The 27,810-nt window shown below is 42.5% G+C and overlaps 1 protein-coding gene across 3 annotated transcripts; it reads left to right on the top strand.

The window, feature by feature from the left end:
- The first annotated feature begins 956 nt into the window (after positions 1-956).
- st3gal5 (ST3 beta-galactoside alpha-2,3-sialyltransferase 5) lies at positions 957-26,759 on the top strand. Of its 3 annotated transcripts, XM_056770150.1 has the most exons (8): positions 957-1,547; positions 3,086-3,187; positions 11,193-11,294; positions 18,081-18,198; positions 22,463-22,797; positions 23,437-23,623; positions 23,697-23,855; positions 26,310-26,759. In XM_056770150.1, the coding sequence occupies exons 1-8, from the start codon at positions 1,528-1,530 to the stop codon at positions 26,559-26,561; spliced, it is 1,275 nt and encodes a 424-aa protein (XP_056626128.1). In that variant the 5' UTR covers positions 957-1,527; the 3' UTR covers positions 26,562-26,759. The 3 variants fall into 3 exon arrangements, with proteins under 3 accessions (XP_056626128.1, XP_056626129.1, XP_056626130.1); XM_056770151.1 differs by lacking the exons at positions 957-1,547; positions 3,086-3,187 and adding an exon at positions 9,128-9,654; XM_056770152.1 differs by lacking the exons at positions 957-1,547; positions 3,086-3,187 and adding an exon at positions 9,967-10,378.
- Positions 26,760-27,810: the final 1,051 nt, after the last annotated feature.

Below are 27,810 nucleotides of genomic sequence, written 5' to 3'. Positions count from 1 at the left end.
GTTGAGAGAATGGGTTAGTGTATTATTTTATTTTTTCATTTGTTTGTCAAGTATTCACAGAAGAGATGGGTTTTAAGTAGTTTTTTAAATGTTGTGAGACATGTGGTTGAACGGACAGAGTAAAGAAGAATGTTCCACCAGGAAGGAGTTGTGAATGAGAAAGAGTGGGAGAGCGATTTACTGCCCTTATGGGAAGGCAATACAAGACGCCGCTGGTTTGCTGAACGCAGGGATCTTGATGGGGTGTAGGAGTGCAGGAGAGTGTGGAAGTAAGCCGGTGCAGATCCAGTGATAGTCCTGTAGGCAAGCATTAGTGACTTTAATCTGATACGGGCTTCGACCGGTAGCCAGTGAAGAGAGATGAAAAGGGAGTCACGTGAGCCCTTTTGGGCTGTTGGAAGACGAGGCGTGCTGCTGCGTTCTGAACCAGCTGAAGTGGTTTGATAGCTTATCTCCACACTTATACTCGTACACATTTATAGTGGAGTTTTGCTTCCTTGCCACCTTAACTAACTGGGAGACTGCCGATTTAGTTTAATCCATAAATATAAACAATTTGCGTTTCAAAACACACATCCACGTTAACATATTTTAACAAATATATTCTTTCTGCAGATTTTAGTACTGCAAATTGATCTGGTATATTGTAATTTTAGGCACCCAGTCCTGATAACAATATTTAAAATAACAATATACCTAAATTAAATATACTTCAATTGAATAATTTATAGTTTCTGACAATCCACTGACATCAGTGTACATTGCATAGAGAAAAACTTGCAATAATACCAAGATTCTTAACACCGTATATTCTCTTTCAATTTTCTCCTGGTTTAAAAAAAATACATATATTATGATGTAATGAAAATAATGAAAATTGTGAAGAGCGCTATATAAATACAATTGAATAAAAAATTGTATTGAATTGATTGGTTGGTTGGCATGAGGGTGTTTCTTGTCTAGTGGTCAAAATCCCAGACATAAGAAATATTAAACTGTGCATTGCCTGCTTTGGTCAGCTACTGCTATGAGTCAATGGCGACGCCATATTGGTCACGGCAAGAGTAGCATGTAAAGAAATGCAAGTAAACGGCGGAACAGCGCTTCTTCCGCATTAAAAGCACAATGGCGTTTACATTTCTTAACACATGTCATTCCTTATGATATACGTGCAGCACAAACACATCGTGCCTTTAGATACTTTAAATCTATAAAACCATAGACTGTATACAATAGACAAAACCCCATGATCACAGTAGAGTCAAAAACACAGCAGACTACTTTTATTTTGAAACTGCAGTTACGATACTTCATGAATATTAATGAATAAACGGAAGCACTCGCTGATTGGCTTAAAGGCATGCGTCGGTCAGAAGGCTTGACCGCTGGCGAATGAGAGGTGTACGACTTTGCATTTTAGGACGGTTACCGAGCAACAACAACACTTCCGTCTTCATCAGCTACAATGTAAGAAGTGAAAATCCACGTAAATGATGTTTAACCGGCGAATCAGTCCTTTTTATTATCATGGGAGCACAAAGCTCACGGTAAGTGTTAAAACTACTCTTCCACTAACAAAACCGTTTTACTGTAGTGTAAATAAGCAGCTTTTTCCATAACATGTTAACGTTATCGCATTGTGCATAACTGATCAGTTCTGCAGTTTTTGTATTCTAGTGTAGGACACAGTGTAAGAGTGACACTGTGATGATGTAACAGAGAATTAACATGACCTTAAACCCAATGAGATAAACACCTGAATTACTAAACGTATGTTTAAGCTTTTATTGCAGGTCATCTAAGGTATAATTCTCTGAATGACATTTGGTTTTCTGACTTAAGTTTCAAAACCATGAAAATGTAAAGTTATTAAATATTTATAAGCAATGCACTTACCTTGCTGGAGCACTACTGCGGTTTTCAGGATGATGTCACACGGACTGATTTTCTGATCCTTTGACATCAACAAATGCATTTTGGGAAAATAGTACCCTGGTTATTTAAATAATTAAACTAACTACGGCAAAATTTCATTTGCATTTATTTACATACGCTTTTATTCAAAGCCGCTTGAGATAACGTTCATTCATTTTGTCAGTAATGAATAAGACAGCCAATGCTTATAAAGATGGAGAGATGTGTGACAGAGGTCTGTAATGACTCATGACTCAGTCTCCGCGCGCGCGCACGCACATCATGTAGTGCACACACAGAGAGATGCAGAATTTTTTACTTTTAGTAGTTCATCTTTCGTTGCTCCGTCTACTTCGGGTAAGTTCTACATGCTAAACTCATGTTCAAGTCGTTCACTATGTGTAAACAAATGTGAATTCCATTCAACCCGATTGATTTTGTTAAAACTTTGGTAAAATGACATTCAACATGACTTCTTTTTTTTTTATATAAAGATAAAGCAATGTTTGTCGTAAACAGAAACAGACAAGAATAAAGTCGAAGTATTTTATTGTTATCTTAGACTTTTGTAAGATGAGTGCAAAAATGAAAAGGTCAATTAAGTGACACGTTTAATTATATTTTTATACTTATTTTCAGTCTTCAAGAGTTATTTCGGCAAGAGAAGATTCTGTAATTTAATGCAGGTTGGAGAACTGTTTGTAGGGAGATTATGGGAAATTACAAGATTCAATAATTTATGAAATGAAATTAAAAAACATATCATAAAAATGTGCATTGATGAAAAGTTAATGTTTTGTTATGAACTGTCAATTATAGTCTGTGGATACAAAATCGGCACAGAAAATTGCAATTAGTGCGTTTCTAATTAAGCATTACTGAAATGTTTATTTAAAGATCAAATGGTACAAGGAATGGTGGATTGTAACACTGGATGACAGTTTTTTTATATGGTATATGAAACTGTATCTGTTGGGTCGCCTAATCTTTGAGCCATGTTTAGTCCAAAAAGGACCAAACCACAGTAATACCATGGTCTGTTTTTGTAAATGATCCTTTTTTAAATTATCAAGTTACACATTTACCTGTGAAATAAATCATCTAAATAGTTTCAAATTGTCTAAATAATCTTAATAGTTTAAAAAGTTAAGCGTGTTTTGTCTTGTTTTAGGGCTGGTAAACACATGCTGAAACAAGGCGGAAGAGGAAAAGAGAAAACCTGCTGTTCAGGCAGCATGAGAAGACTTATGAAACAGTGCCATTGTCCTTCCAGGTATACGGACAAACGAAGGCTGTGTTCACCTTTTTTTATATTTTTATTACAAGAAAAAGTTGTCAATGGTGCTTTTTACTCACAATACGAATACGTGTACCATTACACCCCTATAGACCATCAAAATGCCATATTTACCTTAAAAGAGGCATGAATTACAATTTTATCCTGAGTTTTTGTTTAAATAAGGGGTAATCATATTCACGAAAATCATGTAAGTGTTTGAACTGAAAACGCCCTTGTTACTGAGATTACATTATTGACACAAGGCCCAGCGAACGGCAGGTTCTGGAATGCACCTATCATGATTGATAGTTTGAACACCTAGAGTATCATTTTAACGACTATTTCTCTAGCCCCGCTCTAGATAGAGCGAGCAAGCAAAACAAACATGCCGTTAAAGCTAAATATTGTGCCACCCCTGGTTGTGGAAGAATACAGTCGTTGTCTAACCTTCCTTCGGATTCCGACATTAGTAATGCGAGGTTAAAGTTTATTTTTAAAGACGTTCCAGCTCATGTGGGAAAAACATGAAGCGTTTGTTCGTTTCATTTCTCCGAGGATTGCTTCGTGAACAAGGCAGAGATCGACACTGGATTTGTGGAAAAATTAGAATTAAAAAGCAGTGCTGTGTCGTCAATATTGGATCCGATAGGAATTCCCGCAGAAATCTTATGAGTAAAACATTTTTGTACTATGCATCACTATTGCTTGATAAGAGATCACTTGATGTGTCCTGAGCACTATTCGCATAAGATTAGTATTATCTGGGGACCTCTAGTCATTTGTAATACTTGCAGAGGTTGTCTGTGATCTTACAGGAGTCATTCGCCGGAAGTACGTGTTTTTCTTTGTCTTTTGTATGATATAAATTGCCCATGCATGTATTAGACACGTGAAATTGCAAAAATTTGGTTTCGGAACAAAATATGTATTTTATCTAGAAGCGAATGCTCACCCAGACCTGCCTGAAACGCCTAGTGTAACCACACCCCCCCAACTTGACGTCAGCTCGTGGTGTCCATCCATCCATCCATTTTCTACCGCTTATCCGGGGCCGGGTCGCGGGGGCAGCAGTCTAAGCAGGGATGCCCAGACTTCCCTCTCCCTAGCCACTTCCTCCAGCTCTTCCGGGGGGACACCGAGGCGTTCCCAGGCCAGCCGGGAGACATAGTCCCTCCAGCGTGTCCTAGGTCTTCCCCGGGGTCTTCTCCCGGTGGGACATGCCCGGAACACCTTACCGGGAAGGCGTCCAGGGGGCATCCGGAAAAGATGCCCGAGCCACCTCAGCTGGCCCCTCTCGATGTGGAGGAGCAGCGGATCTACTCTGAGCTCCTCCCGAGTGACCGAGCTTCTCACCCTATCTCTAAGGGATCGCCCGGCCACCCTGCGGAGAAAGCTCATTTCGGCCGCCTGTATCCGGGATCTTGTCCTTTCGGTCATGACCCACAGCTCATGACCATAGGTGAGAGTAGGAACGTAGATTGACCGGTAAATCGAGAGCTTCGCTTTGCGGCTCAGCTCCTTCTTCACCACGACAGACCGGTACAGCGACTGCATTACTGCAGAAGCTGCACCGATCCGTCTGTCAATCTCCCGCTCCATCCTTCCCTCACTCGTGAACAAACCCCCCAGATACTTGAACTCCTCCACTTGAGGCAGGAACTCTCCACCTACCTGAAGTGAGCAAGCCACCCTTTTCCGGCTGAGAACCATGGCCTCAGATTTGGAGGTGCTGATTCTCATCCCAGCCGCTTCACACTCGGCTGCAAACCGTCCCAGTGCATGCTGAAGGTCCTGGTCTGATGGGGCCAGCACGATGACATCATCCGCAAAGAGCAGAGATGCAATTGTGTGGTCACCAAACCCGACGCCCTCCGGCCCCTGGCTGCGCCTAGAAATTCTGTCCATAAAAATTATGAACAGAACCGGCGACAAAGGGCAGCCCTGCCGGAGTCCAACATGCACCGGAAACAAGTCTGACTTACTGCCGGCAATGCGAACCAAGCTCCTGCTCCGGTCGTACAGGGACCGGATGGCCCTTAGCAAAGGGTCCCGAATCCCATACTCCCGGAGCACCCTCCACAAGATTCTGCGAGGGACACAGTCGAATGCCTTCTCCAAATCCACAAAACACATGTGGATTGGTTGGGCAAACTCCCATGAACCCTCCAGCACCCTGAAGAGGGTATAGAGCTGGTCCAGTGTTCCACGACCGGGACGGAAACCACACTGTTCCTCCTGAATCCGAGGTTCTACTATCGGCCGGATTCTCCTCTCCAGTACCCTGGCATAGACTTTCCCGGGGAGGCTGAGAAGTGTGATCCCCCGGTAATTGGAGCACACCCTCCGGTCCCCCTTTTTAAAAAGGGGGACCACCACCCCGGTCTGCCAGTCCAAGAGCACTGTCCCCGACCGCCACGCGATGCTGCAGAGGCGTGTCAGCCAAGACAGCCCCACAACATCCAGAGACTTGAGGTACTCAGGACGGATTTCATCCACCCCCGGTGCCCTGCCACCGAGGAGTTTCTTGACTACCTCGGTGACTTCATCCCGGGTGATGGGCGAGTCCGCCTCTGAGCCCTCGGCCTCTGCTTCCTCAATGGAAGACGTGACGGCGGGATTGAGGAGATCCTCGAAGTATTCCTTCCACCGCCCGATGATATCCCCGGTCGAGGTCAACAGCTGCCCCCCTCCACTGTAAACAGCGTTGGTGGGGCATTGCTTCCCCCTCCTGAGGCGTCGGACGGTTTGCCAGAATCTCTTCGAGGCCGACCGATAGTCCTTCTCCATGGCCTCGCCGAACTCCTCCCAGGCCCGAGTTTTTGCCTCCCCAACCACCCGGGCTGCAGTCCGCTTGGCCTGTCGGTACCTGTCAGCTGCCTCGGGAGTCCCACAAGCCAGCCAGGCCCGATAGGACTCCTTCTTCAGCTTGACGGCATCCCTTACTTCCGGTGTCCACCACCGGGTTCGGGGATTGCCGCCTCGACAGGCACCGGAGACCTTACGGCCACAGCTCCGAGTGGCTGCGTTGACAATGGAGGTGGAAAATAGGGGCCACTCGGACTCAATATCTCCAGACTCCCTCGGGATCTGGTCGAAGCTCTGCCGGAGGTGGAAGTTGAAGATCTCTCTGACAGGCGATTCGGCCAAACGTTCCCAACAGACCCTCACAGTACGTTTGGGTCTGCCGAGTCTGTCCAGCTTCCTCCCCCGCCATCGGATCCAACTCACCACCAGGTGGTGATCGGTTGACAGCTCCGCCCCTCTCTTCACCCGAGTGTCCAAGACATACGGCCGTAGGTCAGATGAAACAACAACAAAGTCGATCATTGACCTCCGGCCAAGGGTGTCCTGGTGCCATGTGCACTGATGGACACCCTTATGCTTGAACATGGTGTTCGTTATGGCCAAACTGTAACTCGCACAGAAGTCCAATAACAGAACACCACTCGGGTTCAGACCAGGGGGGCCGTTCCTCCCAATCACGCCCCTCCAGGTGTCACTGTCGCTGCCCACGTGAGCGTTGAAGTCACCCAGCAGAACGACGGAGTCCCCAGTCGGGGCGCTATCCAGCACCCCTCCCAGAGTCTCCAAGAAGGCCGGGTACTCTACACTACTCTACACTCTACACCATTTGGCCCATAGGCGCAAACGACAGTGAGAGACCTATCCCCGACCCGAAGGCGCAGGGAAGCGACCCTCTCGTTCAACGGGGTAAACTCCAACACATGGCAGCTGAGCTGGGGGGCTATAAGCAAACCCACACCAGCCCGCCGCCTCTCACCCTGGGCAACTCCAGAGTAGTGAAGAGTCCATCCTCCCTCGAGGAGTGTGGTTCCAGAGCCCAAGCTGTGCGTAGAGGTGATCCCGACTATCTCTGGTTGGAATCTCTGAGCCTCACGCACAATCTCCGGCTCCTTCCCCGTCAGAGAGGTGACGTTCCATGTCCACCCCCTTACGGTCCCTCCTGTAGGTGGTGGGTCCATGGGAGGGTGCCCCCACGTCGCTCCTTCGGGCTGAGCCCGGCCGGACACCATGGGTGAAGGCCCGACCACCAGGCGCTCGCACACGAGCCCCAAACCCGGGCCTAGCTCTAGGGTGGGGCCCCGGCTGCGCCATGCCGGGCGACGTCACGGTCCTCGAATTTGTCGTCATCATAAGGGTTTTTTTAACCGCTCTTAGTATGTAAAATGAAAATGCAATTGTGTATTGAAATATACATTTTAAATAACATATGTTCATATAAAGTGGAAAATGAAAATTCAATTATATAATACATTTGTCAGTTCCAACACGAGTTTAAAAATTTTTTTTTAAATGGGTAAATTGATGCTTGAAATGCATTATCAGGTCCACATTGACATTTGCAACACCCAACACGTAGTGTGCAAATGAAAATGCAATCCCAAATGTTCAACCTGTTAATGTTAATGCATTTAGGGAAATTAACATTTGAATTTTCATTTTTTTCACAGTTTTGCTTGACTATCTTAAACATATATAATCAATCCGGCGAATGCATTTTAATTTTGCAATTTAAAGAGCATTAAAAATATCCATTTAAATAACATCACAAAATGTAATTTATATAATTTATTTTTTATTTTCATTTTGCACTTAATGTTGCACATATGATATTTAAAATGTATATTTAAATACACAATTGCATTGTCATTTTACATACTGCATTGCCATTTTGCATATTGCGATTTCAAATTCAAAACCGCAACCATTATGCTTCCATAGAGTCCTCTCCAAAGGGTTTTTTTCTCCACATTTACATTTAGACATTTAGCAGACGCTTTTATCCAAAGCGACTTACAAAGAGTTTAGAAGCGATAGTTCATACAGGAGCCATAATACATTAGGTGCCAATACAAAGTTACTGGTTTCAACAAAAGCTAGAGCACTACCTGTTGAGAGAATGGGTTAGTGTATTATTTTATTTTTTCATTTGTTTGTCAAGTATTCACAGAAGAGATGGGTTTTAAGTAGTTTTTTAAATGTTGTGAGACATGTGGTTGAACGGACAGAGTAAAGAAGAATGTTCCACCAGGAAGGAGTTGTGAATGAGAAAGAGTGGGAGAGCGATTTACTGCCCTTATGGGAAGGCAATACAAGACGCCGCTGGTTTGCTGAACGCAGGGATCTTGATGGGGTGTAGGAGTGCAGGAGAGTGTGGAAGTAAGCCGGTGCAGATCCAGTGATAGTCCTGTAGGCAAGCATTAGTGACTTTAATCTGATACGGGCTTCGACCGGTAGCCAGTGAAGAGAGATGAAAAAGGGAGTCACGTGAGCCCTTTTGGGCTGTTGGAAGACGAGGCGTGCTGCTGCGTTCTGAACCAGCTGAAGTGGTTTGATAGCTTATCTCCACACTTATACTCGTACACATTTATAGTGGAGTTTTGCTTCCTTGCCACCTTAACTAACTGGGAGACTGCCGATTTAGTTTAATCCATAAATATAAACAATTTGCGTTTCAAAACACACATCCACGTTAACATATTTTAACAAATATATTCTTTCTGCAGATTTTAGTACTGCAAATTGATCTGGTATATTGTAATTTTAGGCACCCAGTCCTGATAACAATATTTAAAATAACAATATACCTAAATTAAATATACTTCAATTGAATAATTTATAGTTTCTGACAATCCACTGACATCAGTGTACATTGCATAGAGAAAAACTTGCAATAATACCAAGATTCTTAACACCGTATATTCTCTTTCAATTTTCTCCTGGTTTAAAAAAAATACATATATTATGATGTAATGAAAATAATGAAAATTGTGAAGAGCGCTATATAAATACAATTGAATAAAAAAATTGTATTGAATTGATTGGTTGGTTGGCATGAGGGTGTTTCTTGTCTAGTGGTCAAAATCCCAGACATAAGAAATATTAAACTGTGCATTGCCTGCTTTGGTCAGCTACTGCTATGAGTCAATGGCGACGCCATATTGGTCACGGCAAGAGTAGCATGTAAAGAAATGCAAGTAAACGGCGGAACAGCGCTTCTTCCGCATTAAAAGCACAATGGCGTTTACATTTCTTAACACATGTCATTCCTTATGATATACGTGCAGCACAAACACATCGTGCCTTTAGATACTTTAAATCTATAAAACCATAGACTGTATACAATAGACAAAACCCCATGATCACAGTAGAGTCAAAAACACAGCAGACTACTTTTATTTTGAAACTGCAGTTACGATACTTCATGAATATTAATGAATAAACGGAAGCACTCGCTGATTGGCTTAAAGGCATGCGTCGGTCAGAAGGCTTGACCGCTGGCGAATGAGAGGTGTACGACTTTGCATTTTAGGACGGTTACCGAGCAACAACAACACTTCCGTCTTCATCAGCTACAATGTAAGAAGTGAAAATCCACGTAAATGATGTTTAACCGGCGAATCAGTCCTTTTTATTATCATGGGAGCACAAAGCTCACGGTAAGTGTTAAAACTACTCTTCCACTAACAAAACCGTTTTACTGTAGTGTAAATAAGCAGCTTTTTCCATAACATGTTAACGTTATCGCATTGTGCATAACTGATCAGTTCTGCAGTTTTTGTATTCTAGTGTAGGACACAGTGTAAGAGTGACACTGTGATGATGTAACAGAGAATTAACATGACCTTAAACCCAATGAGATAAACACCTGAATTACTAAACGTATGTTTAAGCTTTTATTGCAGGTCATCTAAGGTATAATTCTCTGAATGACATTTGGTTTTCTGACTTAAGTTTCAAAACCATGAAAATGTAAAGTTATTAAATATTTATAAGCAATGCACTTACCTTGCTGGAGCACTACTGCGGTTTTCAGGATGATGTCACACGGACTGATTTTCTGATCCTTTGACATCAACAAATGCATTTTGGGAAAATAGTACCCTGGTTATTTAAATAATTAAACTAACTACGGCAAAATTTCATTTGCATTTATTTACATACGCTTTTATTCAAAGCCGCTTGAGATAACGTTCATTCATTTTGTCAGTAATGAATAAGACAGCCAATGCTTATAAAGATGGAGAGATGTGTGACAGAGGTCTGTAATGACTCATGACTCAGTCTCCGCGCGCGCGCACGCACATCATGTAGTGCACACACAGAGAGATGCAGAATTTTTTACTTTTAGTAGTTCATCTTTCGTTGCTCCGTCTACTTCGGGTAAGTTCTACATGCTAAACTCATGTTCAAGTCGTTCACTATGTGTAAACAAATGTGAATTCCATTCAACCCGATTGATTTTGTTAAAACTTTGGTAAAATGACATTCAACATGACTTCTTTTTTTTTTATATAAAGATAAAGCAATGTTTGTCGTAAACAGAAACAGACAAGAATAAAGTCGAAGTATTTTATTGTTATCTTAGACTTTTGTAAGATGAGTGCAAAAATGAAAAGGTCAATTAAGTGACACGTTTAATTATATTTTTATACTTATTTTCAGTCTTCAAGAGTTATTTCGGCAAGAGAAGATTCTGTAATTTAATGCAGGTTGGAGAACTGTTTGTAGGGAGATTATGGGAAATTACAAGATTCAATAATTTATGAAATGAAATTAAAAAACATATCATAAAAATGTGCATTGATGAAAAGTTAATGTTTTGTTATGAACTGTCAATTATAGTCTGTGGATACAAAATCGGCACAGAAAATTGCAATTAGTGCGTTTCTAATTAAGCATTACTGAAATGTTTATTTAAAGATCAAATGGTACAAGGAATGGTGGATTGTAACACTGGATGACAGTTTTTTTATATGGTATATGAAACTGTATCTGTTGGGTCGCCTAATCTTTGAGCCATGTTTAGTCCAAAAAGGACCAAACCACAGTAATACCATGGTCTGTTTTTGTAAATGATCCTTTTTTAAATTATCAAGTTACACATTTACCTGTGAAATAAATCATCTAAATAGTTTCAAATTGTCTAAATAATCTTAATAGTTTAAAAGGTTAAGCGTGTTTTGTCTTGTTTTAGGGCTGGTAAACACATGCTGAAACAAGGCGGAAGAGGAAAAGAGAAAACCTGCTGTTCAGGCAGCATGAGAAGACTTATGAAACAGTGCCATTGTCCTTCCAGGTATACGGACAAACGAAGGCTGTGTTCACCTTTTTTTATATTTTTATTACAAGAAAAAGTTGTCAATGGTGCTTTTTACTCACAATACGAATACGTGTACCATTACACCCCTATAGACCATCAAAATGCCATATTTACCTTAAAAGAGGCATGAATTACAATTTTATCCTGAGTTTTTGTTTAAATAAGGGGTAATCATATTCACGAAAATCATGTAAGTGTTTGAACTGAAAACGCCCTTGTTACTGAGATTACATTATTGACACAAGGCCCAGCGAACGGCAGGTTCTGGAATGCACCTATCATGATTGATAGTTTGAACACCTAGAGTATCATTTTAACGACTATTTCTCTAGCCCCGCTCTAGATAGAGCGAGCAAGCAAAACAAACATGCCGTTAAAGCTAAATATTGTGCCACCCCTGGTTGTGGAAGAATACAGTCGTTGTCTAACCTTCCTTCGGATTCCGACATTAGTAATGCGAGGTTAAAGTTTATTTTTAAAGACGTTCCAGCTCATGTGGGAAAAACATGAAGCGTTTGTTCGTTTCATTTCTCCGAGGATTGCTTCGTGAACAAGGCAGAGATCGACACTGGATTTGTGGAAAAATTAGAATTAAAAAGCAGTGCTGTGTCGTCAATATTGGATCCGATAGGAATTCCCGCAGAAATCTTATGAGTAAAACATTTTTGTACTATGCATCACTATTGCTTGATAAGAGATCACTTGATGTGTCCTGAGCACTATTCGCATAAGATTAGTATTATCTGGGGACCTCTAGTCATTTGTAATACTTGCAGAGGTTGTCTGTGATCTTACAGGAGTCATTCGCCGGAAGTACGTGTTTTTCTTTGTCTTTTGTATGATATAAATTGCCCATGCATGTATTAGACACGTGAAATTGCAAAAATTTGGTTTCGGAACAAAATATGTATTTTATCTAGAAGCGAATGCTCACCCAGACCTGCCTGAAACGCCTAGTGTAACCACACCCCCCCAACTTGACGTCAGCTCGTGGTGTCCATCCATCCATCCATTTTCTACCGCTTATCCGGGGCCGGGTCGCGGGGGCAGCAGTCTAAGCAGGGATGCCCAGACTTCCCTCTCCCTAGCCACTTCCTCCAGCTCTTCCGGGGGGACACCGAGGCGTTCCCAGGCCAGCCGGGAGACATAGTCCCTCCAGCGTGTCCTAGGTCTTCCCCGGGGTCTTCTCCCGGTGGGACATGCCCGGAACACCTTACCGGGAAGGCGTCCAGGGGGCATCCGGAAAAGATGCCCGAGCCACCTCAGCTGGCCCCTCTCGATGTGGAGGAGCAGCGGATCTACTCTGAGCTCCTCCCGAGTGACCGAGCTTCTCACCCTATCTCTAAGGGATCGCCCGGCCACCCTGCGGAGAAAGCTCATTTCGGCCGCCTGTATCCGGGATCTTGTCCTTTCGGTCATGACCCACAGCTCATGACCATAGGTGAGAGTAGGAACGTAGATTGACCGGTAAATCGAGAGCTTCGCTTTGCGGCTCAGCTCCTTCTTCACCACGACAGACCGGTACAGCGACTGCATTACTGCAGAAGCTGCACCGATCCGTCTGTCAATCTCCCGCTCCATCCTTCCCTCACTCGTGAACAAGACCCCCAGATACTTGAACTCCTCCACTTGAGGCAGGAACTCTCCACCTACCTGAAGTGAGCAAGCCACCCTTTTCCGGCTGAGAACCATGGCCTCAGATTTGGAGGTGCTGATTCTCATCCCAGCCGCTTCACACTCGGCTGCAAACCGTCCCAGTGCATGCTGAAGGTCCTGGTCTGATGGGGCCAGCACGATGACATCATCCGCAAAGAGCAGAGATGCAATTGTGTGGTCACCAAACCCGACGCCCTCCGGCCCCTGGCTGCGCCTAGAAATTCTGTCCATAAAAATTATGAACAGAACCGGCGACAAAGGGCAGCCCTGCCGGAGTCCAACATGCACCGGAAACAAGTCTGACTTACTGCCGGCAATGCGAACCAAGCTCCTGCTCCGGTCGTACAGGGACCGGATGGCCCTTAGCAAAGGGTCCCGAATCCCATACTCCCGGAGCACCCTCCACAAGATTCTGCGAGGGACACAGTCGAATGCCTTCTCCAAATCCACAAAACACATGTGGATTGGTTGGGCAAACTCCCATGAACCCTCCAGCACCCTGAAGAGGGTATAGAGCTGGTCCAGTGTTCCACGACCGGGACGGAAACCACACTGTTCCTCCTGAATCCGAGGTTCTACTATCGGCCGGATTCTCCTCTCCAGTACCCTGGCATAGACTTTCCCGGGGAGGCTGAGAAGTGTGATCCCCCGGTAATTGGAGCACACCCTCCGGTCCCCCTTTTTAAAAAGGGGGACCACCACCCCGGTCTGCCAGTCCAAGAGCACTGTCCCCGACCGCCACGCGATGCTGCAGAGGCGTGTCAGCCAAGACAGCCCCACAACATCCAGAGACTTGAGGTACTCAGGACGGATTTCATCCACCCCCGGTGCCCTGCCACCGAGGAGTTTCTTGACTACCTCGGTGACTTCATCCCGGGTGATGGGCGAGTCCGCCTCTGAGCCCTCGGCCTCTGCTTCCTCAATGGAAGACGTGACGGCGGGATTGAGGAGATCCTCGAAGTATTCCTTCCACCGCCCGATGATATCCCCGGTCGAGGTCAACAGCTGCCCCCCTCCACTGTAAACAGCGTTGGTGGGGCATTGCTTCCCCCTCCTGAGGCGTCGGACGGTTTGCCAGAATCTCTTCGAGGCCGACCGATAGTCCTTCTCCATGGCCTCGCCGAACTCCTCCCAGGCCCGAGTTTTTGCCTCCCCAACCACCCGGGCTGCAGTCCGCTTGGCCTGTCGGTACCTGTCAGCTGCCTCGGGAGTCCCACAAGCCAGCCAGGCCCGATAGGACTCCTTCTTCAGCTTGACGGCATCCCTTACTTCCGGTGTCCACCACCGGGTTCGGGGATTGCCGCCTCGACAGGCACCGGAGACCTTACGGCCACAGCTCCGAGTGGCTGCGTTGACAATGGAGGTGGAGAACATGGTCCACTCGGACTCAATATCTCCAGACTCCCTCGGGATCTGGTCGAAGCTCTGCCGGAGGTGGAAGTTGAAGATCTCTCTGACAGGCGATTCGGCCAAACGTTCCCAACAGACCCTCACAGTACGTTTGGGTCTGCCGAGTCTGTCCAGCTTCCTCCCCCGCCATCGGATCCAACTCACCACCAGGTGGTGATCGGTTGACAGCTCCGCCCCTCTCTTCACCCGAGTGTCCAAGACATACGGCCGTAGGTCAGATGAAACAACAACAAAGTCGATCATTGACCTCCGGCCAAGGGTGTCCTGGTGCCATGTGCACTGATGGACACCCTTATGCTTGAACATGGTGTTCGTTATGGCCAAACTGTAACTCGCACAGAAGTCCAATAACAGAACACCACTCGGGTTCAGACCAGGGGGGCCGTTCCTCCCAATCACGCCCCTCCAGGTGTCACTGTCGCTGCCCACGTGAGCGTTGAAGTCACCCAGCAGAACGACGGAGTCCCCAGTCGGGGCGCTTTCCAGCACCCCTCCCAGAGACTCCAAGAAGGCCGGGTACTCTACACTGCCATTTGGCCCATAGGCGCAAACGACAGTGAGAGACCTATCCCCGACCCGGAGGCGCAGGGAAGCGACCCTCTCGTTCACCGGGGTAAACTCCAACACATGGCGGCTGAGCTGGGGGGCTATAAGCAAACCCACACCAGCCCGCCGTCTCTCACCCTTGGCAACTCCAGAGTGGTAAAGAGTCCATCCTCCCTCGAGGAGTGTGGTTCCAGAGCCCAAGCTGTGCGTAGAGGTGATCCCGACTATCTCTAGTCGGAATCTCTGAACCTCACGCACAAGCTCCGGCTCCTTCCCCGTCAGAGAGGTGACGTTCCATGTCCCTAGAGCTAGATTCCGCGTCCAGGGATCGGGTTGTCGAGGCCCCCGCCTTCGACTACCACCCGTTCCACTTTGCACCGGCCCCTTACGGTCCCTCCTGTAGGTGGTGAATCCACGGGAGGGTGGCCCCACGTCGCTCCTTCGGGCTGAGCCCGGCCGGACCCCATGGGGGGAGGTCCGACCACCAGGCGCTCGCATACGAGCCCCAACCCCGGGCCTGGCTCCAGGGTGGGGCCCCGGCTGCGCCATACCGGGCGACGTCACGGTCCTCGAAATTGTGGTCATCATATGGGTTTTTTTTGAAGCGCTCTTGGTCTGACCCGTCGCCTAGGACCTGTTTGCCTTGGGAGACCCTACCAGGGGCATATAGCCCCGGACAACATAGCTCCTAGGGTCTTTCGGGTACTCAAACCCCTCCACCACGGTAAGGTGGCAGTTCAAGGAGGAGCAGCTCGTGGTGTGATTTAACTAAAACCGCCCAAATCTACACGCAAGTAATGTTGGCGGTCTTTTAAATCCCATCGTACCGTCGCTGGCGCAGCCTGATGTTCCGAATTTGGTAAGAGGCGTTACATTTCCATGCAGTATTTGCCAATCACTACGCACTAGTGGCCAATCAAAACACACCTCGCTTTTCAGAGCGATGAGCTTTGTAAAATAGCGCGTTTCAGTGAGGCGGAGCAAAGAGGAGATACAATACAGAGTTTTTAACCTTAAATCATGTTTACACATTGTATTACATCTAAAGCAAACAATAATATTCGTTTAAGCCGAGTCAGATGACCCCTTTAAGTTCGTGCAATTGCCATATCTGTGATTTGGTGGGCTCATATATCATTTTTCAAGGTTTTATCCACCGTTTGCTAATAATGGAGGCTGTTTTGAAGTGTTTTGGTATTATTTCGGGTGCTGGGTGACATCCATAAATTACCAGTAGGTTCACGTTTGTTTTTTATCATGGAAACTCATGGCAAGATTTGAGAGCCGCGATCACGGTGATCTTTAAAATATCTTGAATGCAATTCTACACCTCAGCTTCATTAAAGGTCTCCTCATACGACCACTTTCAACAAGTTGGTATGATTTATTAGGGTCTTCATGAAATGTCTGGAACATATTTTGCTTAAAAACACTCAATGGCTTTGTAAACAAAATCCTGCTTGACTCGTAAAAGCAGCAACCCGTTTTAGTGCATGTCTCTTTAAATGATGATGAGTTACAGTGCACCCCACCGCCCTTTCGTCCGGCTTGTCAACACGACACACACACATAGTAATGTCATGGCAATGGTTTAGCTAAATTATGTTTCCTGAAGTCCTCTGAGGTTAGTTTCTTTTAAACGTCTCAAATCATTCGTCCGGAGACAAAACAATCTGTCACAGCAAACAGCGCTCACGTTGTGCGTGTATATTTGCATAAAATCCACAGATTGCGCACCTTCAGATCTCAGCAAAATAACGTGGATTTAAGCGCTTGTCGTTGACAATTTATAACGGAGCATCCCATATGTGCAGTTGGATTTTGGAAAAAAAGATGTTTGTCTTTAAACTAGTGGTGGGCCGTTAACGGCGTTAACGCAGTGAGACTCTTATCGCGCGTTAAAAAAAATGTCGCCGTTAATCTATTCTCAAAGTTGGGTTGGGAGATGGGTCTATACTACGCAAGCTATGATGACTTTCACCTTGATATTTTAGCGCGGATGTATACCAGCTTAACTGCACTGTACGGGGCGAGAACGAGATTTTTCAACTCGCGTGATTCGCGTCATTCGCGGAAGCAGAAGCCGCCTCATCATCTCATAACCAGGGCTTCATTCGCGCAGCAAGTAGTTCTATTGCCTCTTTGCATTAACACATAAATCACTCGCGCTTGACGCGCCATTCGCGTTTGGTCTGAACACAACATAACGTTACTGTGAAATTACCGCATCAAACGTGACGTGCTAACATGGATGCAGCTATGAAGCCGCCGGGTTTGCTTCAGGGAATATTAATTTTTAAGAAGCTTCCCAATGGAAACATCGACAAGACTAAGGTTGTTTGCACCTTGTGCAATGCGGAATTGGTTTAAAAAAAACACTTTCTCTCAAAGGGGAAGTGGTCTAGCTTTAGTTGAAACCAGTAACTTTGTATTGAGATCTAATGTATTATGGCTCCTGTATGACAGGTCGCTTGTTGCTCCCTCACTCTTTGTAAGTCGCTTTGGATAAAAGCGTCTGCTAAATGACTAATGTAAATGTACTGTAGGAGCTCTTCCAGTCTCAAGTACCACCTAAACGGAAATCATCCCTTAGCTAATGCGGAAGTAAACACACGTTCATCTTATTGAACATAATTTAATTTTGATCACCAATTATCATAGTAGTACAGCTTTCTCAAGCAGTTTGTGATGCATTTTGGAAACAGGAGATGAGCCCCTGGTCTAATGCGCCACCTGGCTTGAGAAACCCGTTCTCAAAGACTTACTTTTAGTCATTATTTGGGTAGCACACATATTCTGAATGCCTTCTGCAGAATTCAAATGAGCCATTTTAATCTAGATTAATCTAGATTAAAAAAATAATCTATGCCCACCACTACTTTAAACACACAAAGCAGATGATCTAAATCTATTTTTGTAACTTTCTCAATGCAGCACGCGAGCTTATACCTTAAGTCCAGTATGTCATTTTTTTGAGGATATTGACAGAAATGCAATATAAAATATATAACTTTGTGTTCATAGGTGTATAAAGAGCTTACATAATGAAGCGTTATGTTTTTATTACCTTAGAATGAGATATTTCAATATACGTGCACTGGTTTTGAACTGTAAACACTTATCTAATTGAGTTTATTTTTGACCCAACAGAAGGCTGCTTGTTCCACTCCTGAGCCTGGCATTGATTTTACTGGCTCTGTTAAAACTGCGTCTCTTTCACACTTACCAAAAACCCATTGAAGTGTCAGTAGATCCCATCTATCGAGAGGTAAGATTCATTGTCTTATAAGTTGTTTATTAAATGAAAAGATTTTGAACCCTTTCTGTGCACCTCACAGATGTATTTTTACTTGTATTACCTCATACCTTGCAAAAAAACACCACCAGCAAGTCACAAAAGCTGAAGTGTATAGAATAAGTCCACAGATATAGTATACACTGCTTACGGTCTGTCACTGGTATGACATCCCAGTACCTCAACAGACAACATTGGTCTGTGTTTATAATATTGTGTCATACACTGATAACGAAAGCGTAGCTGTGATTAAATAGTAACCAGTTGCACCACTTTCATTACTTTGAATGGGGAGGGAATGCACCGCTCAACGCTCAATATAGCCGCTCTAGGGAAGGAATTCCTTTCTTCGAGTAAAAAGAGTCAATGGGCAATCAACAAAGACTGATAATTCTCTGCGCTGGGGCTACATATAGTATTTAAGCCCGTGTCAAAAATGGTACATATTGTGCCTAAAACACATTTACTACAAGGATGAATAGAGATCTGTAAAAACATCTGTATTAATATTAAATCTTTAGCGATCATCTTGCTAGTTAGAGCCGTTATTTGCTCCGCCCGTCTGGGATCGAAATTGGTTGTTCTGACCATAAACTAGTAACTGCTTGCTGACCTGTGTATGGACCTGCTGGGTTCTTCATCCTCAGATCATTGTGCATCGTAGTTGTTGATTCATGATAAACCAGCTTTACATTGCACAGTTTGCACTGCACTTTATTCTCATTCATTTTATTAAAGGACCCCACACACAGAACACATTTTTGATATCAATTTACCGTTTCCGTTATCCCACGCGGGTCTACAGTGTGCGTAACTTCGTTACCAATTCTTGTGGGAAAATGTTTTCCTCTACTGTCTCTTGATTGACAGCCTTTAGGTTTTAGGTGCGTCGTTATTGGCAGCGCCACCCTTTGGTTACATGAACGCGTTACACGTGAAAACACGGCGAGTTTTTTAAGATCGTACACACTATTCGAAATTCGATAATTAAATAAACTATTAGAATATTTGAAATTCGTGACTCATCCCTACTACTAACGTTACTTCTGTTTATCATACTCGGCCTTGACAACTGCTGGACTTGCTTAATGATATGTTCTGCAATATATACTTCCCGAAAAACGTATTGTAGTTCCAGACGCGATTTCTTTAAGACTGCAAGGGAAGCTCAGCTTCCTCTATAATTGTCAAAAAATGAATGCTCAAATATATGTACTATTATGTTAACATTTTATTGACAAAAAATGCGTTAAACACGTTCATCTCGAACGAAAACAATTTCGTTCAGAATCAGCTACTTATCAGCATTGCTACATCCGTCACTGGGCGCCGTTTCATATGAGGTGCGGAAGTTGACACAAGTAAAGCGAATGCCAAGAGAGGGAGACAACGCGCGCGAGGGGGAGTGATGGCGTGCGAGAGGGAGTGAATGCGCGCGAACGGGGGCGAATACGCGCGAACGGGGGCGAATACGCGCGAGAGGGAGCGAGTGTGCACGAGAAAGAACGAGTGTGCACGAGGAGCAATTGCGCGTGAGAGGGAGAGTCAAATGAGTGAGAGTGTGCGCGCGCGCAAATTACCAAATTATAGAAACATTACTTTATTGTTTGATAAATTGTTTGAGATAAATCAAATTGTTTAGTTTTTGAGGTTTAATTTATTTTAGTATACGACCAGTGTTGGATAAGTTACTCTGAAAAAGTAATTAATTACTAGTTACTCATTACATATTCAATAGTGTAATTAGATTACTGTCCAAATTACTCTGTCCAAAAAGTATTTAGTTACTCATTACAAATTACTTTCTATATCCTACATCAACCTTGATTAGTTAAGTGATTAAAGGATAGACATGAAACGGCTTATTTAATTCATTCAAATAAATAATATTATTAACTGACCAAATGTGAGAATTATACATTAAAGCACAGATTTTAAAGTAAGACTTAGAATTTTGATGTCAATTACACTATTGCACACGGATGTATCTCACAAAGTATTTAGTTTAATTACATTAAAAGTAACTGTAATTAAATTACAGTTACTAATTACTTAGTAACTAGTTACACCCAACACTGTATACAACAGTGTTCCTCCATTAACCTATGACAATGCTCCATGCTGCGCACATACCCAACCCCCCCCCCCCCCCCCCCCGTTGAATATCTCCCTAATTCTGAGGTCTCAAGGTTGGCAAGTATGATTGGAGGGTCTGTCATCTCTTTTTAATCCACTTTTATGTCCTAAAACGCTTGTTTTTTGGGGTCGACAGCTTATAAAAACGTATTTCTTGTTTTTTTTTAGCTTGTTTGCTATACACATTGGGCCCTATCTTGCACCCAGCGCAATTGACTTTGTACACCGACGCATGTGTCATTCCTATTTTGCCCCCGCGCAAAGCGCGCTTTTCCCTCCACAGAAGCACGTCGCTAAACTAGTGAATGAACTTGCGCTCCCTGGGCGGTTCAGCGCATAAAAGGAGGCGTGTTCCGGCGCAAACAATCCCTGGTGCTATTTTGCTGTTCCATTAAACAATTGCGCCACTGACCAGAAAAAACCTAGTCTAAAGTCAGTGGCGCGTTGCGCGTTGTTCATTATGCTATTTTAAGGGCGCATGCTTGACCATAATGTAGACCATTAGAAAGTCTTCCTTACGAGGAGAAACTTAGAATTAAACAGCAGGGCAGATCAACACCTAAGATTGATTTAGAGCAAAAGATAGAGAAAAGTAACAGGTCTTTTCAGCTCTCCTCCTATGACAAAGTTAGCTGGCTGACTGGAAGTGCTGTGAAAAAGAAAATGTACTGCTGGCCATGCCTCTTGACATGGGTTACTGAGCATTTTCTTGAAAAGGAACGTAGGGCAGAATTTACATATAAATAAATGGACAATTTTTATGATTTAGGTCGAAAATGAGCTTCCCGTTTTTTTTGTTCTGTTGTATGTATCAATGAATTGCACATTTTTAGCTGTCGTGGTGAGTGAATGAAGTTTATGAAACTTGTGAAATGCTTACTCAGATTTCCGAATCCGATTAATGATAGAGGGTACATTTTGCACAAAATATGTTTTATGGGGGTTAAAGTCATTTTGATTGATTTACGCTTTGAAGTGGTTTCTGGACATATAAGTCATATTTTCTCACGCTCTTTAATGCTATGTTTGATCCTGGTTTAATTATACTTTTTCATATTGTCATAGAAATGTATTGCAATGTCAATCAACGATGATAATGACCAATTTATCTCCTAAGAACTACATTATTTTGGCAGTTAAAATTTGGGCTGTTTTTTGTTGGAGTGGGCGGGTTTTTTTTAGCCTTCGGGCTGGAATTGTTCCAGTCAATCTGACAACACAAGCGCATTCTACTGCCGAAAAATACAGTGACACAATCGCATTTACAGAAATTTCATGCAGTGTGTACGAAACTGAAGTCAACAACTAGTTGTTTTTGACATAATTAAATGTGCATTAGAGATCCCTTTTCTGAATGCGCCGTGCAAGAAAATAATTTGAAAAGATGTAAAGTGCCAGTGTTGCCAGACATTTTTGTTAAAGTCCAAAGCCCAAAATAAACCAAAAAAATCGACATATTTTATATTTGATACGATTAAAAAACATGAGCCGTCATAGCTTCATGAACGATGACCACACAACATACATAAAAACGTTTATAATATGAGAATATGGCACCACTGCGAGAGCGCTCTGTGAAGCTGCCCTACGACGAACAAAACACAGTGTCTCTCTTAGTGCTACTTTATATTTCAAAGTCATGTGTACTTACAAACACATCATCATACAGCCACTTTACAGACTGTGAAGTACCGTCATAAATAAAGCTGGTGTTTTGTTTTATTTTATAAATGATTACTATTGGTCTGTGAGTTTTGCTAATATTTAAGAGGTTGTGATCAAAACTCCATTGAATGTTCACTCTGTCAATCTAATAGCTGCACCCCACCTCTATAGAGTTTGGAGCATTGCTGTCATAAACATGATCTCTGTGTGTTTGTATTGCAGGGTAAATTAATATTGTTTTCTTTACTCAACAAACACTAAATATGTAAAGGTTTTTGTTTGATGGACCTGAGGAGCAGAGAAGAGTGTTTCTGAATTCATATTGAGAATTGGATGTCCATCTGATCAAACACACCTGATTCAAGTCATCAAATAAACAACATGATAGATCTTCAGTTCATTTTGAGATATCTTTATTGCGTATTTTCTTTCACAGCGTGTCCGTACATATGTCCAGGAGGTGCTGAGAAATGAGTGCAGACCTTCTTTCGCCCGACAGAGAACGAGAGCTGATCATTCCAGATCCACGCCAGTGGCACAGCCGTTTTTATACAAGAACACTATTTTAAATGATGAAATATTCAAGTATCCTCCACCGTTTGGCTTCATGGATATGCAGAAGAATCTTAAAGAAGTGCTGAAGCTCCTTCCTTCTTCAGAGGAGAGCTCTGGCGGACGGGAGTGTCGTCGATGTGTGGTGGTTGGTAACGGAGGGATACTGAAGGGATTGGGCCTCGGGCCTCTTCTCAATCAATTTAATGTCATTATACGGTGAGAGCACAGCACACATATAGCATCATCATGTGATTACTTAATATTTCTAACTGAGCAATCATCCATCATAATCATATATTTTAATATGGAAATAAATATAGATTTTATAGACGTCACATATCGTATAATATTTAGCAAGTGTCATTATGATTTTTAATACATTTATGCATTTGGCAGATGCTTTTATCCAATGGTTTATGCATTGCATTGTCCTATACATTTATACTTGGGTATGTGCAATCCCCTGGGATCGAACCCACAACATTGCGTTGTTAATGCTCTTACCTGCAGTATATGTCTAATATTGATATATTTACACTAAAAAGGAGCATCAGTATGATACCAGTAAGAGTAATACAGCATTCTCAAGGTTGCAGCAGGATGAACCCTCTCTCGTGAGAAAGGTCTCCTCCAGTTACATTCGTACATTATGTAATACTAATCTAACCTGTGTGCACAGTTAACAGAACATTCACACACACAGTGTGCTGTTGCAGGAGCGATGAAGCAATCCCTAACGCAATCGTTTAGAATCTTTTCTTGCTGTACCAGCCTGTCTAGTTTTGCTTCAATGTGTTATGCACATCTCAAGTGTGTTTTTTGTTTTTTCCAAATAATATACGTTTTCCTAAATAGGTTGAACAGCGGACCCGTGAAAGATTTTATCGCAGATGTTGGAAATCGCACTTCAATCAGAATGACGTACCCTGAGGGTTGCCCGAAAGTTTGGGAAGATACAGATTCAGATCTCAAGCTTGTTGCTGTGATCTACAAATCTGTAGATTTCCTCTGGCTTCGTGCAATGATCACCGAAACGGCCATTGTAAGTGGCTGTAACATGTTGTTATACATCGTTCCTCTCTGAACATCATTGTAACTCTGTGTAACTCCTTCAGTCGCTGTGGGACTGGCTGTTTTTCTGGCAGAAGGTTCCTGTGAGGGTTCCAATTGACGTCTCCCAATTTCTTCTTCTGAATCCAGAGATCATTCGAGAAACCGCTCTGGATCTTCTTCATTTCCCCACGCCCAGGAAACGATTCTGGGGCTGGGACCAGGTCAGGTTTTCTCTTTTAATAATTGATACAAGTAATCGCTTTCATAAAAAAAAGAGAGTTGAAAATGAAGCCTTTAAAGAAATGAAAGAACACATTAGGTGTAGCATCATTCAGATCTTCAGGTTCACGCTCATCAGATGAGCAACAATGCCTGATAGAAAGTTAAGACAAAATGTAAAAGGACCCATCCTAAACCTCATGGCCTTCACGGACGTGTCAGCATAGCACCACATCACACGTTTGCTGCCACATGCGTTCAGTGCACTTTTGCTTAGACTACATAGACTGAAAACCCAGACACTTCTGCTTCTACTGTCTGACAGCTGAAAAAAGTGCACACTGCTCGTGCTCAAAACTCCTCCATGTTAAAAGATGTTTAATGGTGCAATCAAGCAAGGACCAAAACACTTTCAAAATTTACTGAAAAATGACGAGCACAAACCGTTACGTGATTCATTTAAAGTGATACTTCACCCAAAAATGAAAATTCTGTCATCATTTACCTTCGAGTTGTTCAAACTGTGTATAAATGTCTTTGTCCTGATGAACTCGGAGAAAGATATTTGTAAGAATGCTTATAACCAAACAGATTTTGCCCAACAAGGTGGTTTTCTAAACACTTATGACAGGGTTGCTGCGGATCCTTAAAAAGACTTAAAAGTATTACATTAATTTTTTTAAATGTAAGGTCATAAAGGGGTGGTTTTCCAGACAGAGCTTAAACCTGGTCCCAGACTAACTTAATATTAGAGGTGTCTCAATTGAAAACAACTTGCACTGTCTTTTGTAAAAATATATCAATGCGGTTGTTTTGTCTAAAGATGGCCACCTAACCCAAAGTATGTTTTTAAAAAAAACGTAAATATACTAATTTAATCAAGGTCTAGTCCTGCTTTGAACTAATCCCTGTCCGGGAAACTGCACCAAAAAGTCTTTAAAAGTCATATTTTTACTTATGGTAGGTCTTATTTATATGACACGTTTGGATATACATTTTTTAATTTTTTAAAAGTCTGTCGGGGAAGTTAAAAGTGGATACTCTTACATGAGTATATTTCTAATAGGAAATCTTTCATTTTACTTCGTTACACTGTGTGATGTTCTTCGTTCCTTCATTTTAAAAGATGCGTTGTTTATTTCAAGGTTGTTGTCTCTTTTTACTGAGCCATTCCCGAGTGATTGATTCTTTTGAAAGCATTAATTGAACAATGGACAAAAACATCTGAATAGGTTCACAGTTCAGTTCAAATGATTTGTTTAGTCACAGCATGATCTGAATCGTCTGAAGCTCCTTGTACTGGGAAACTTAAGAACACGCAGAACACAAATAGCGTTGGATGTAGTGGATATGAATCAATATCTATCCAATCAAATCTGCAAATGCGTCATATTGTTTCCCAGCAATGATAAATGCACACCTGTGCGACCTGTTCATCAGACAGAGCAGTGTACACGCGACCTAAAAACACAGACGTGGACTTGCAGAAATGTACATTAAGATGGGCTTGTTAACTGTTTACTGTATGTTTACACGTAAGAACTTTTCACAACACACACACGTGACACAACATGAGAAAACATCAGTTTTGTCTAAAATCAGTTTGTATTTCAAATAAGTGAGCACTTCAGATGTTCTAGATCATCTAAGGAAATGCTCTGAGTTTAGTTAAATGTATTGTAAACACAAAACTCTGCAGGTTCAATTAAGTTTGACATGGTCTGTTATTCTAGATAGTCGTGTAGGCTACATTGACATGAGGACTAGATGAAATTTACAGAAATGCTTGTCTCTTCTGTGTTTGTCTATTCTTTAGTCACTGTGTGTATATTGCAAAGATATCTGCTTATGATGATATTAATACAAAAAATGATTCAAACATTGCATTAAAATGTTGGCATTAATATTACTTTTATGAATAGTATGTGATCAGATACAAAGTAACTAAGTAACTAGATAGTTTAGTAGTATTTTCATTACGTACTTTTTACTTTTACTCAAGTAATTTTTTTAATAGTGACTTGCACATTTACTTTGACTAAAGATTTAGGCTACTCTACCCACCTCAGTTTTGGCCACAATGTTTTTAAGGCAACAACAGCCACTTCCGATTCCTGTTCGTATGTCCCACTTCCTATTATTCTAACACAAAAACAAAACCCGCAACCACTGCTTCAAATAAACCATCCACCCATCGTCACTTGAATTACTCTAATTCTTTGTTTTGAGCATGATGTTATCAGATTCTATGACATTAAAACTTATCTGCCAATCTCTGATGGTACAATAATACGCTGATCGTAAAAGCCTTTTAAAGGAAAGTTTTTTTATAAAACAAAAGTTTGTCTTTGGCCAGATAAGCCTAAATTAGTAAAATGTTGTAATAATGTAGATTGAGCAGGTGTGCCATTGGTAAATGATATATTAATTACCCATTTGTTTGGTTCCCCCTCCAGAACGTTCCAACTTTAGGGGTGTCTGCTCTCAACCTGGCAACATATGTATGTGATGAAGTCAGCATAGCCGGCTTTGGGTATAATCTCAGCCAGAGAAACGCTCCTCTGCATTACTACGATGACCTCACCATGACGGCCATGTTAAAGGAATCTATGCACGATGTACACACAGAGAGAGTTTTTCTCAAACATCTGATCATGTCAGGCACTGTAACGGATCTCACAGGTGGAATACACTGCAATTTCTGTTAAAAGAACAGAATTCTTCTCTAATCCCACTAATGTGATTGAACTAACACTGATGAGGTATTTTCTTATCCTCCAAGCTGTGATCATGCTTTGAAGATGAATCATAATGTGGCACATTTTAATATATGTATTTTATTTTCATTACATTGTCTAAGTTTTATAATTATGTTTTTCCAAAATAAAGTACATTTTATCCATTTAGACCGACCTTGTGATCTGATGATGTTGACTGAGGTTTTGCTTTGGTTTTAAAAAGGGAACCAAATTTTAACTACAATGACTGTGCAATGAATGTACTCTTCCAACAGATGGAGCTGTTGTAGAAAACACATTCAGCGAATGCAGGGCTAGTCTTATATTTATTTGACCGTGTGTTGGGTGCAGACTCACAGAAGTGTGTGTACACAAAAGTTTTCTCTGAGCTGAATGAACGCCGTATGACTTTAATCTCCCTGATCATAGGCAAAAAGTTGCTAGCATCATTGTCACAAGGTGTCAGACACAGAAACTTCAAGGCAGTACGAAACGCACAAAGGGACTTTGTGGACAACTCTAAAATCGTTACACTGGAACATACACATTTGGTAACACTTTCCTTGAAGCATTACTACATTATAACACTAAGCAGTTTCACTGCATCTTTTAAATTGGTAATACTTCTTTACAACTACATATAATTCATTACAACACACATTATGAAGAATAATAACGCATTTTACCCTTTTAAAAACTCTTTATAATGCATTATACATACATGCGTCAAGGAAAGTGTTACCAAATATTCATCAATGTCAGTGACATTTTCAAACTTCTATCAGTGAGGAAAACACTCATAACTGGTTATTGGGAACTTTTTTCGTCCATTAATTATACATGCATACTGTGTGTTACAAGTATGTGCCAACTACCAGAATGTGAACATGTGAATGATGTTAGAGATGTGATGAATGTCAAGAATTAATATGTTAACTTGCAGGTTGTAGTGGTGGTGTTCTGTCTGGAATACAGATTCATTGGTCATGTTACCAACAGGTCCACACATTTCCACACATCCCCTTGAAGATATAAAAATGTAGATTTGATTTAAATGAATAAGGTGTGACGACCAGACGCCACTTTCTGGTGTGACCAATATTTTAGCGTAACAATAACTGCACATATCAGTCCAGACAAAAATAAGGAAAGGCCACTAAAGAAAAAGTCACGTTTAGAGACACAATGATGGACTGATGTTAGAGAAGTGAAATGAAAG

Source organism: Triplophysa dalaica, chromosome 16 (assembly GCF_015846415.1).
Source record: "Triplophysa dalaica isolate WHDGS20190420 chromosome 16, ASM1584641v1, whole genome shotgun sequence".
Classification (NCBI taxonomy): domain Eukaryota; kingdom Metazoa; phylum Chordata; class Actinopteri; order Cypriniformes; family Nemacheilidae; genus Triplophysa; species Triplophysa dalaica.
The sequence above is the reverse complement of the archived record's forward strand: the minus strand, read 5'-3'. Positions and strand labels throughout refer to the sequence as shown.